The 12,832-nt window shown below is 51.7% G+C and overlaps 1 protein-coding gene across 8 annotated transcripts in view; it reads left to right on the forward strand.

Moving 5' to 3' along the window:
* LOC113485713 (ankyrin repeat and fibronectin type-III domain-containing protein 1-like) overlaps nt 1-12,832 on the forward strand; it is a 255,680-nt gene that overhangs the window by 66,631 nt on the left and 176,217 nt on the right. For all 8 annotated transcript variants that reach the window (XM_026859096.1, XM_026859100.1, XM_026859099.1 and 5 more), the window contains one exon: nt 9,193-9,386. In XM_026859096.1, the coding sequence (XP_026714897.1) occupies nt 9,193-9,386 (194 nt within the window). The remainder of the gene's footprint in view (nt 1-9,192; nt 9,387-12,832) is intronic.

Here is a 12,832-nt window from a genome sequence, read left to right on the forward strand (position 1 = left end):
CCTGCCTCTTGTCCTACTGATGCTCTGATGCTTCAGAGGAAAACAAAAACCAGCCTAAGACTCTGGATGAAAGGTGGTGCCCTGGAGGGTTTAAAACAACAATATGCTGTCCAAGCGCATGATTATAAATATGTTTTTTGACCAAAACATATGAAATAATTCTTTTTGCTAGGGGTTAGTAGTCAGATAGGCCAGCTTTGCCATTGTTAGCTTCAAGTGCTGGAAAACTTGGTCACGCTTCAAAAATTTAAAACAAACCAAGCAGTCCTGACAGAGGTCTCAAGTGTCTTAATGCTTTCTGTGCTGGAGCACGTAGAGTTCATGCCTGAAGCATCTCCCCTGTGTTTGTCAGGAGCAGCAGTGTCCTTTCCAAGATGATCTCAGCGGCTTTTTGTCTTCTTCAGCGTGTGACTCGGATTTTGAGGCAACAGGGGAGACCAGCCCTGTGTCATGAGACTGGGAATGGGATCAGGAGTTTGGCGGTGCGGGCGGTGGGCATCCCCGGGAGGGGCTGTGCCGTGCTAGGCGGGCAGCAGCGACTGAGCACTGCGGCTCTGGTCTTGCCTCAGTGATTTTGTGCTGGTGCAGGGTTGATGAGCAGGGTGGTGGGTGCTGGAGTTGGCTGCAGTGCTGAGTGTCACACAAGACCCCCCTTTGCGTCCTCCCTGAAAAGTGTTTGCAAATGTAAAGCATGCAGTTGTGTATTTATCTTGCAAGTTAGCCAACCTTTTAAAATCTGAGCCAGGATGCTTGTCTTCCATGTTACTTGCGCTTCATTAGCTTTTGTCTCTGAAATTTTTCAAGGGCAAACAGGAGATGAGTAATCGCTGCAAAAGAAAAGCCAGGAGCCAGGGCATGACATCTGTGGTCCAGTATCTTGTGAACTTGGGAAGTGGGAGGTTTTTGCTCTGTCCCAGCCTTTGGCAGGTCACATAACCTCTTCTTATCTCTGCTTTCCCTACCTTTAAACATCAGTATACAGTTAATAATGGTGTGGCATTGCAAACTTTGTCATTTGAAGCACCAAACTGTATTATTGTCTGCACTGATTTTGTCTGGGCCAGTTTCTTTCCCCTGACTTACTATGCCCACTATGCAGCGGCTCAGTCCCAAGCACTCTTTGCTGTTCCCCACTGGCTTAGGGGGCTGGCCACATTTCTGAGTCATTGGTGTGTTCCCTGCATCATGCTTGTGAGCTGACTTTCAGTGTGCAAGATCTTTAGGTGAGCTTCCTAATTTATCTAAAATACCCTTCTTAATAAGGTGGGGAGTGCAGCCTCTGCCCTTTTTCTTCTGGAGAGTGGTCCATGAGCCTTTTGTGTTCCCTACGGAGCATCCTACATGCCTTTGGCTGTCCTCTCTGCTTCTCGGGTGCCTGGATGGCAGAGCCTGGCTACGTGCAAGGGGACCCTGGGACATTCACAACACTGGTCCCTGAGGGTGCAGGTCACAGTCTTGAGCTGCTGGGAGGGAGGATGCTCACCTGTTCTGCTGTTGTGCTGGGATTCATGCATTCACCTTCATATGCCCTCTTTCCCTGTTTATCAGAGAGAACTCCGTGAGCAGGATAAATGTTCACACTGCATAAATGTTTCTGCTTCTTTGCCTGGCCCTGGGGACTTTCTGTCTTTGGACTTTGTGTTGAGGAGGTGCCACTCCAGCAGGTCTGCGCTGGGCATCTCTGCCAAAGCCCTCCTGTGAGCCTGGTGCCTGCTTCTCCCTGTTAATGGCGTGCAGGTCAGCATAGCAGGTGGGCAAGAGGGTGCCCAGGGCTCCTGTCTGCTGTGGGACATGGAGGGCATAGTCTTGTGGCATCGTAGGGACAGAGTGTGTCTGTGCGCTGGGGTCCAGTTGGGGCAGGGTGGCTGTCAACAAGGGCACCCGTGGGGTGCACCTGAGCTGGGGAAAGCCCTGGGGGGACTGGGGAGAGCTCCCCACTGGCTGGGGATGTGGTTCACTGTCTGCAACAGAGCTGGAAAAAAAGGTTGTTTTAACAAAGAAACCAACATACTTTGAATAAATGAATGGCAGTGTCTGCCCCCAAAGTATTTCCTTTTGCCTTTTTAACAATTACATTTAAGTAGATGTTGAAATGGGAGCGTTGCTATCGAACACAGCCACGGTGCTTGGGTTCGGAACTGCTGATGTGAAACGTCAAGGGTTTTTTTAGCTTTTTTCCCCGCAGCAGTGTGTGAGGCTGGCTGGCCAGGGGTGGCTTTGCCTGCTGGCCAGCTTGGGCTGATGGGATGGTGCCAGGGGCTGGGTGCCGGCAGAGCGGTGGTAGGTCCTTAGCACCGGGTGGGTGAGGGGCTGTCGGTAGTGTGGGCAGTGCCTGGGTGTTGATACAGGGATAGGCTTTTCAGTATCAGTGTGACAACGCCTGTTGCACACCGCATTGATCAGGGCTCTTCAGGCAGCTGCTGCCACAAGAAGGACTTTTGGCCTTTTTCTGGGAAATTTGGTAATCGGCCCCTGGCCCAGCAGCGTAGGTGCTGGGGAGCAGGGCTGAGTCTCAGGGCACAGCTGCACCCGTAGGGGACAATGGGTGCTGAATACTTCTCCTCCAAGTAGCTCTTCTGAAATGTCTTGCTGAGGCTCTCCCTGTGTTTCCTGGCATGTGGGGTGTGCAACCTCCTCTCCTGCACCTCCCCAGTGGTCCCCGAAGGCTGTCTCACCCATCCTAATTGAAATGCATCTTTGCAAGGACAGGAGCAATTATTCCTCTGATGCCGGGTGGTGTTTTGTTCCGTGCTTGGGTGATGGCCCCTGCTGGAGAGATGCACTTCAAGCTGGGGAGATGGCAGGAGAGAAAGCTTTTGCAAACCAGCTGGTTGAAATCATGGTATTTACGAGCTCACAGCTGAGCTTGGGAAGGTATTTTTATAACTTCACATGGTTTGGGTTTTTTTTTTTCTTCTCTGATCTTGCAAGCTGAATGCTGTTTTGGTTTTTGTTTTGCTTTGAAACTGTTTCACAGCCAGATAAAAGATGCTCTGTTTTCAGCTATCATCCTCCACTCTTCAGCCCGTTACCTTTTAACAGCATGAAGACAGTTTTGTAGAGGCTTGGCTTGAGTTGGGAAGAGAAAGATGTCACACGGCTGAACTCCTCCTGCACAGGGGATACCAGCTGTGCTCTGGGCAGGCAGCAGAAGGGGTTGCTGCTGCCTCCTCTCTGGTCACAAATGGTTAAAAAGCCACCAAGTGTGGTTGTGTGGTCCCCAGTGCAGGAGGAGGACTGTCTGAACTTCTGATCCAGGGAAGATCTGGGGAACAGTGGAGGACATGGCAGCAGAACCTTGGAGGTGATGAGCAGGAGCTGCAGGGCGAGCAGACTGTGCGGGACTGTGCACAGGGCTTGGCTGTCCCGTGCAGCGATGCTCAGGCTTCTCTGCTAAAATGGGGGTTGCCTCCCTCAGTGGTGTTGGCTGCTTCTCTCTCCTGGCTGCGTGCGACAGAGGTCCCGCTGCAAGGAAGTGGCGGATTGTCACCGCTCACTGCCCGTGTGATGGGAACTGATGCGGGTCTGTGGCTGCTGCGGTACTCAGATATGTATACTGGGCAGAGAGAAAAGATTTTCTGTTTGTGTGGTTTTTTGAATGCGAAGGAAAGATTTCTGAGTGATTTCCTCTGGCTTTGCAATTCACAGGGTCATTGGAAAAGTACAAGTGACTCACGGGTTTGCTAACAGTTGATAAGGTTTTTAGGGCAAACTGTGGTGATTTGAACACGCGTGGGTGCCCTGTGAAGGCTATGCTCTTCCTAAATCCTTGGGCTTTGTTTTTTGAGGCCACCTTGCTGTATCTCTCCCTCTCAGACTCCTCTAGGTTTCCCCACTGCTGTGCCATCCCTTTAAACTTCACTCTCTGCCCTCCATGGGGCCCTGTCCTGGCTTCAGATCACACTGACTTGCATCCCAGAGGCTGCTGCCGCTGCTGCCTTGTGCTTCTGCCCAGGAATGGCTTCTAAAGCACTTACAACCTCCTCTGCTTCACCTCTCCTCCTGCTGCTGCTTTTTCCTGCAAAGCCCTCTGCAGAAACCAGCTGCAGGTAGATGTCTCCTGCTGGGGTCCGGACAGGAATGAAGGAGAGCATCACACAAATTGCTGTTAATCTCCTCTTGGCCATCGCACACAGCCTTCCCACAGCAGAGCTCCCATCCGGGGAGGGCCGTGCACTGCTGGGGTGCCGGAGGCACAGCCGTGCCGTGCTCCGGGCTCTGGGAGCTGGGCTGGCCCCGGCCCGCAGCCGGGGCTGGGGGGTGGCCGTGGTCCGGCTCTGCTCCCAGCCGCTTCCCGCAGGCTCTGCCTCTGCCCTGGGCATGGACAGGAGGAGGGGTGAGGCACCATGGGGATGGCAGTAAAAGATGAACCCTGCACCATGGAGCTGAGCCACTGCTGGGAAACCTCGTCCTGCCCTGGCTTCTCCAGGAATTTTTGAGTCTTTGTTTGCCTTTTGGGGCTGTGAGCTCTTCAGAATATGTGCTGTCCCCTTGTGCCTGTCGCCTTATACCCAGTTGGGTCTCTGCAAGATGTTTCAGGGAATGAATGTGGGTGTTTTGTTTCTTTTTTTCAATTTTGCAGCCACTGCTTGTGGTAAGAGGCTGTGTGGTCCAGGCTGCAGAGGAGGTGCACACCGCCTTCATCCTCTTCCCCGAGCAGTGGTGCATCTGTCCTTGCCCCAGTCCAAGAGAGGATTGGGGTGGGTAGTTGCTCCTCCTGGCTTGTAGCATCTCTCATTTTCCCGAATCCAGCTGAAACCTTTGCTGAGTTTATAAGGTCAGGTTGCTAAGTTACACCTCCTCGGAGGAGCAGACTGAGCAGCGTGTTACAGGCAGGAGCAGCCACCAGCTGGGAAGATCTGGGAGTGTGTCCCTTTGCAATAACCAGGCTCTCCTGGCCCCTATCCCTGCCATCCTCCGTCAGTCCCGGGCTAATCTCAGTACCTCATTTAGCCGTTCTTCCCCAAACCTTCAGCTTTATAAGCTGCCTTTGCTGGGCAGATTTAGTGAACTAATTGACCGGGCTGTGGAGAGGCCACCCACAATTACCTGTGAAATGGTGTGCGGTCCTGCAGGAGGAGCAGCAGCCATTTGGCTTCTCAATCTTCTTTTTTTGAATCCTTATTTGTGTTTTGGGGCCGTGAGCTCTTTGAGACGTGCATTGTTCCCCTTGGAGCTTGGAAATCGCCTTGCATTTTAGGTTGTCGCTAAGCCACAGCTTTGGAGCCGGCAAGCAAAGTCCGGATCATCTGGTGCCCGGCTCTGCCCTTCTCCCTCTTTAGCCTTGCTCCCTGGCTTAACCTCCTTCTCTCCTTCCTATTTTCCATGAGCAGCCTGGCTCTGGGAAGGCTGGGGGGAGATGGATTAGCACAGTGCACATTTGGGTTTGACTGAGAGCTGCTGGGACTGAGTGCTGTGGCAGGACAAGGGCTTCCCTCTTCCCAGGGATGGGACATCTCTGGAGGTTCATCATCCTCAGGCATTTCCAGGAGATGTGAGGAAGGTTTTCTTGCTCAGTTCTCTGAGAAATTGTGTAGATCGGTGAGGTTTATTGGGGTTCTTTTTGGATTGTGGGAGTAGTGAGTTTAAGGGTTTTTTTTCCCCTCCTGCTTGCTATCTCTGTTGTGTTGCTGGATTTCTGCTGTCCTGGTTTTGCCTGGTGTGGTAACTCTTCCATACTTCCCCTGGGTAAGCTGGAGACTCTGTCCTCTCTAGGTTGGGCTGGGAAGTGCCCTTTGGAGAGCAGTTCTCCCACATCAAAATAAGCAGGGAGGACAGGCTGGGTGGGGTGGGGTGTGTGTGTGTGTGTGCAGTTGCTTGCAGGAGGATCTGACTTTCTCTGGTTTAATTTGCATCAACCTTTTCTCTGTCCCTTCCCTTTATCTCTGCTCAGCCCTTCCCCTTTCTCCCTGGGGTGATGGAGAAGCCATCCAGTAAGGACATCGCCATGGGGAAGGCACCAGACACAGGGTTCAGCTTTGCAGCTTTTGAGATGTGTTTTGCCCCCCCATTTTTTTTTCCTTTTTTTTTTGTCATGGTTTTTTTTTTTTTTTTTTTTTATCCTGTTTGCTTTCAATAAAAGCCTGGGGAAGTAGCACCCGTGTTCCCTGGGTGCCACAGGCAGGGGCTGGGGTGGGGGATGCTGGAGCAGTCTGCTGGGCTTGCACCCTGCCTGGCACAACCAGCTATCGCCCTGCAGCTCTCCCCTGGGCTGGTGGCAGGGGACCAGCCCTGGTGACTGTTCTCACATTTCCCCATCTGGCTGCGGACTGGGACTGATGGAGCTGTCGCTGCGCTCCTGCCTGAGCTCTTGCATGGAGCCAGAAGGATTTTTCCACCCTTGTCAAGACTTGATTATGTGCTCTCCTTTCTACCAAAATGCTGAACAGCAGCTAAATATAGACTGTAACAGGGTCTATTATGGCTTTTCTAATTGAGCTTTACAATCCATCAGGGATCTTTACTAATGGGATGTGGCATCCTTGATAGCGGCTAGCTGTGGAGCCTTCCTGGGAAGCATATGTAGATGCAATGTGATTTCCCCGTGGCATCAGTTTCCCTGCTGACAGTTGCTACTGAGGTCTCTGGAGTTGTGCATAGGATGGTAAATCCACAGAACCAGAGTGTGCGTGGGAATTCAAGTTCAGATTTCAGATCTAAAGGGGTTTCTAGTTGCTTTGCTCTTTCTGATATAAATCATTGTCTGTAGCTATGCAGCTTAACAATTGCTCCTCTAAGGGTGTGGATTCTTCCCTTTTTACCCCCATGTGATCCGTGTGAGTGGAACTGTAGGCACAAAGGGAAGTTGGCACTTAAAATGCTAATGCCATTCTGCGGGTGATGGAGCTATAAGCAGGTGTGTTTTAAAGCACCGAGATTTATGCAAGAAAAAAGGAATATTTTGAACTCTGGCAGAGCCCAGGACTCATTTATGCAGCACAGCGATGTGTTAACTTACATCCCTGTTGTCTTGTGCCAGTGAAATGTGTTACAATGAGACGTACATACGCTTTACTGAAATAGAAACAACTCAGGATGCTAATTCGGGCTTTGTATCTCCTGGCATAGCTTGTTTTCATGTCGAGGCAAGTGAAGCATGGGGCTTGGAGTGGGCAGGATGGTGCTGTGTGTCTCTGCAGCTGCAGCACCCTCTGCATTGCTGGGGCAGTGCTGTCCCTGCAGCTGCTCAGCAGCAGCTCTGTGGAGCAGAGCAGCATCATCCAGGAATCAAGGGTGAATGCAATTAATGCAGAAATTAATAAATTTCTGAACCTAAACGTCAAAACATGGTCCCCAACCTTGCTCTGATGGACGCATCTTTTAGGGTCTGGGTAAGGGGCCCTGATGGTGAGCACAGGGGCTGTGTCGTACCTGGGGCTCCTGCCCTGAACCCGAGTGCTGCCTGTGTCCGTTGCTGTGGCCATCAGGCATAACCATCCCGCAGGAGATGACTGCACAGTGCGGAGCTCTGCCTGGCCCCTGCCTTGCTGCTCACCTGTGAATTACATCAGACGCCAGCACTAGTTGGGAGCTGCTGTTACATTTGTAAAGGGAGTGAAAAACGATCATAATAAACATAGTGGTGACAGGCTGCTGATGAGGATCAGGAGCTTTTACATGATAGACTCTCTCTGTGTGACCTTGAGGACCAGCTTAGTGGAAATGGGATAAAATTTAGTGCTGTGGTGTGCAGGGAGGCAGAGCGCTCGCCCTGCTGTCTGCACCAGGAGCTCAGCTCTGTGAGATGCTCTGGGATGGGTGGAGGGTGCAGGGTCCGAGCTGGAGGGAGGGCAAGCAAAGGGTGTGGAAACAACCACGGGGAATGAAAGCTCATTTTGTGAGAGGAGGCTGAAAGAATTTGCCTTAATCAGCCTAGAAAAACGCAGGCCGAAAGGGGCTGTGACTGTGGTGTAAAGGAAATTAATCATGGGAGCAGACACTGGAGAGGGGGAATAATTATTTAAGCTAAAGGTTAATATTGGCACAAGAACAAATGAGCATAAACCAGCTAAGAATTGAATTGTGGATGGAAATTTGAAGGTTTTGTACCATTCAGTATGAGATTCAGGAACAGTCTGGTGTGAGGAGGGGCCCTTTGCTGAGCCCTGTCCAGGCACAGGTGTGGGCTCTGTGATGGTGGGGAACACAGAACAGCCTCGGGGTGATCCCAGCTCATAGCCCTCGCCAGGCACAGGGCGATCCCTCCGCCTCTCCTCACACCACGACAGTGCTGGGCATCTGTTCCTTTTTATCACATTTCTGGGATCTTTGCCTCGTGGCCTGGGCCAGCATCATCCCCAAGGATGAGACCTGAGGACCATCCCTTGGGGGAGGCTGTGGGGTGAAGCAGGAGACAAGGGAACCTGCTCCCATGCCCCACTACAGGGCTCAGCAGACTCTGGGGTTTTGGAGGAGATGGTAGTGCTGATGTGTGTCTTGGTCACCCCTGCAGCTTTTAAGCCCTCTCATCAGAGTCAGTTGAGTTTTGACCCCACAGAGACCTTGAACTTGGGTTTCTACATGTTTCATGACACCTTTGTGGACTCTACAGTGCCTGCTGCCTGAGTCTGTCTTGCTCTAGTCTGGACCTGGTGACTGGTGGAGTCACCATCCCTGGATGTGTTTAAGGGTTATTTAGATGAGATGTTGGGGGATGTGGTGTATGGGAGTTGTGGAGTAGGGCTGATGGTTGGACTTGATGATCCCAAGGGTCTTTTCCAACCTGACTGATTCTTTGACCTTCCGTACAGCACATGTTCCTGGGACCCTTGAGTGACTTGGTTCCCACCACAAAAAGCATTCTGGTGTCTCAGATGATGCTCAGTGGGGTTTTTACTCTCTTAAAAGGCAATTTGTGTCACTTCAGTCTTGAACCCTCTGGTTTCTTTATTTGCTTAATTCTGATTATTTGTGAGTTTTGAGGTGGGGTGGGTGCTAGAATGCTTTATGTGCTGTTTATGCTGATTGTGGCTTGGAGCTCAAGATGAAAATTCTAATTAAAATACACTGGCAAAGGGAGAAGGCATTACTGAAAGAGTAGCAGCTTTGCAAACGAAGGGTGCAGCTTGGTGTTGGGAAGGACTGTATGCTCTCGGTCCAGTGGTCCAGCATTGTGTGTTACAGAAGGGTCCTGGCTTGAAGAGGCCATCCCACCTCCTGAAAGGGCTATGCCCTGTGTTTTCTCCCCTCAAGGTCTCTGGACAGAAAGCTGCAGCGACCGCTCCTGGGGAAGTCCCGAACGCTGCCCAGCATCCCGCAGTCCCCGGTCCTGAGCAGGCTTCCCCTCCTCGACTCCACGGCGTACAGGGAGGAGATGCCGGAGCAGAAGCCCTACAAGAAGCACTCGGGCTCTGACTGCCAGAAAGGCTGCACAGTCCCTTCTACCGGTGAGTGTGAGCTTCCAGCCTTTTCTGCCAGAGGGCCTGAAAAATTCTAGCAAATCTTTCCTGCTTCTCCAGGGGCACAAATAACAAAATAAATGCAATTCCAGTCTGTGTGAGGTTTATCCTGCTGCAAAACCAGCCCTTCTTGATGAGGTTTAGGGGTTTTTTGCCTCTCTCTGAGCCTTTGAGTCTGTTACTTAAATCTCCCCATCTTTCATATTCCATTGATGAAAAAGTGGAGTTGGCTCATGAAAGCCCAGTGCAGGGAGATGATGCTCTGAGCCCTCTGCCTCTGGGTGAGCTGTATCTCCTGGCTGCATGTGCTGGGGTGAGCTGCTGCCTCAGTGACTCTTTGGCCTCTGCAACAGCCCAAAGTGCCTCTTTCCTGTGGTGTGAAGTGGCTTCAGGGTGCTCATTGCTGATCCCCATTGGGAGTGGTGCCAGAGCACGGCACTGCTGTGCTTTTCCATGGACCTGGCCTGGGGTGGGGATTTGCTGTAGCAAATACTCCCCAGCCTGGTAGTGTGCCTTCAGGTCAGCTGAGGGGTTTTATCATGTTCTACTCCTGTGCTGCTCCTGATGATACTAATATGCTTGGGCCAGCTGCTCTGAACAAGTTTATTGGCAAAACCGTTGATGGCCAAAGTGTTTCAGTGCTTTTGGTGCCAGTGGAATTACACTGGGGCCATAAAAATGATGTGGAAAGAAAGGGATTATTAGCCCTGAAACAAAGATAAGGCCTGCAAGCCTGGGCTGACAATCCAGTGCTAAATAAAATCCTTACATAAAGCAGCTCCATTCAAACAGCATCCTTGGATTTTTTTTTTATTTTTGTTTTTTTTTTTTAACCTGCTTGCAGTCAGATCACTGTGAGGTACCCAGCAGAGCAGCTGTCCAAACCCTGGATTAATTTTAATGCTCTGCAGGCTGTGTTTCATTTCCTGGTGCTACTAATTCTCCTGAAAGTTGTGCACAGAGCAGATCTTGGCACGTCGCTGAGCCCATCCTGCTGCGCTTGTCTCAGTGGTGCTCCTGTGTGCGCTGCAGTACCCAAGCGACTGCTCTCCGCTCTGTGTGGGACCCATGGTTTTCTTTTCAGCCCATCAAGTTGTCAGAGTGGGTCTTGGTATGGGAGGAATTCCTTTGGGAACGCTTGTGTAGCTGGGTCCTGGGGACGTGAAGGGTTGGGGCACTTGTGAATGGGTAGGTAATTGCAGGCAACTCCATTGCTTGGAATGGAAGATAGCTTCTGAGGTTTTGTGAGCCCTCCGGGTTTTCTGCATCATGATTTGCAAGGACAGACCTGAATAAATGGTGGAGATCTGCCCCTGGTAGAGGGCAAAACAAAGGGCTTTGCAGGACTTGTGCCTGAGAGAGCATCCACTGTGAAGAGCACAGCATCCAGGGCACCCTTCTACACCTGGCAGGTCCCTGGTTGGTGTGCTGGTGCTTCCAGGGAGCTGTGCTGGGGGCAGAGGGAGGGAGTGGGAGGCTGGTGTTGGACCATGGGATGAAGTCCCCGTGTGAGTCAGACCCACTGCAAACCTCATCACCTTCTGCTGCAAACGCCTCCTCTCATGTGAGTGCAGACATGCTGGTACGCTGCAGAACAGCCACCCTAGAGCAAACCCTGTGCACAGCCCTCCCTGCACAGTGGGTGTAAGGAAGAGCCCTGATTGCATGTAACAAGTATTCAGGGTGTTTCTTTATTCGTAGGCTGGAAGGTGCCTACGATGCCAAGAAGAGGAGGTGTGTAAAAACCCTCATAGGTTGGAAGACTTCCTCCACAGCCAGAGCCTTGGATGAATGAATGAGTTGTTCTCTGTCCAGATCCTCCCAGGTGCTTTTCCTGGCTCCTTGATACTCAGTTAGGTTAGGAACTGCTAATTAGCTACTCATTAAAGTTATCAGCATGCTAGCATGGAGGGGAAAAAAAAAGAGATTGCACTGCTAGCAGTGTGTTGACATCTGGACAGCAGGACAAGAGTGGAACAGCACGTGGCGCAGGAGGTTAACAAGCCCCGGTATGCTGATGAGGAAAGCGGGATTCCCACAAGTATTTATGAATGATAGCTGGGCTGGAGTGTGTCAGGAGGGAGAGGAGATCCTTTCTTTAAAGAACTTGTGAATTTGCTTTGAGCAGGTGCCACCACCTGCAGCTGCATCAGGGGACACATGGCCGAAACCACCTCAGGAAGAGGCTCACCTGCAGGGATGTGAGACTTTGGCAGGAGCGGGGCTGTTTGTGGGAGAGTTTGCTTGCTCTGTGGGGAAGAAACCTCACCTTGGCTTGCTGCTGCCCTGGCGGCCACCACAGAGGAGCTGCCAGGCAAGGTGGAGAAGCTGTTTGTGGTGTGGATGAGACGTGACATCCTTATCTGACCGCTGGGATGTCTTCCCCAGCTTTTTGCTTCGTGTCCCATGGTTCCAGCGTGGCAGTGCTGCAGGAGGGGAGTGCCCTGTCACTCTGGGGAAGGTCACAGGAGATTGTCACGCTGTGGCACCACAACTCCTGTGCAGGTCCTTGTGCAGACACCAAGGTGCCTGTCAGGGAAGTTGGACCCCAAGGATGGACAGAGGAACTGAGCCTGCCAAACCTTCTCCTTCTCTCAAAACCAACCTTCCTTCTCATTTAGCGAGCCAGGCACCTGGCTGGGCCAATGAACAGGCCTGGGTTTCCTGTTGGTCTGGTTTTGTGTTCCCCTTGGGGTAAGCCACAACAAGTGGTGGTGTAGTCAGCTGGGACAGGCCCTGAGCTCTCTGTCTCCATCCTTCACCCCCTTGCCTGGTAACGGCCGTGAGCTTGGGATGTGGTGAGGGGGAGGCAAGAGCAAATGGAGCTTGACTGAACAGGGGCATGGGCAGTGTCTGCCTTATCCAAACTATTATCCACTTGGTGTCACGTTTTGCAGTGTGCCAAGAGATTTCACACGTGCTGGCAGCACAGAGAAATGCTTTTGTTTGTCTGCCCTTCTGTGTCCCTGTGGAGTTTTAGGGGTGGGCCTAAGAAACACTTTTCATTGCTCTCTCTCCTCTTCGTTCTGCAGCAGGCAGGGGTTTCTTTGGTTGCCTGCAGCTCTTACCTGCCAGCCTGCATGTGTCGCTGCGTGTGTTTTGCATGCCTGACGCCTTGCAGTTCCCTTGGCCTTGCACCTGGAAGGAGCAGACAACGCTGGAGCTCTTCGCTACCTCCTCTTTCCCTTGTCTGTCGTGCAGCATGCTGAGCTCTTCAGAAACTGTCTCCATGCCCCACTGTGAAGCTGGGAAGAAGCTAACTTGTAGCACAGTTGTGTGACCTTATTGGGAGTTACTGCCATGGGATGAAAAGAAAGAAGCTGAAAGGAAGCGGTTGAATTTGAGCTTAGACCAGGACCCTGGAGTTAATTATCCTAGTACTCCCAGGGATGTTTTGGGTGGCCTTCCACAACGTCTTCATGAGTGTCAATCTT

This window comes from Athene cunicularia, assembly GCF_003259725.1.
Source record: "Athene cunicularia isolate RWA chromosome 14 unlocalized genomic scaffold, athCun1 chr14_part1, whole genome shotgun sequence".
Lineage (NCBI taxonomy): Eukaryota > Metazoa > Chordata > Aves > Strigiformes > Strigidae > Athene > Athene cunicularia.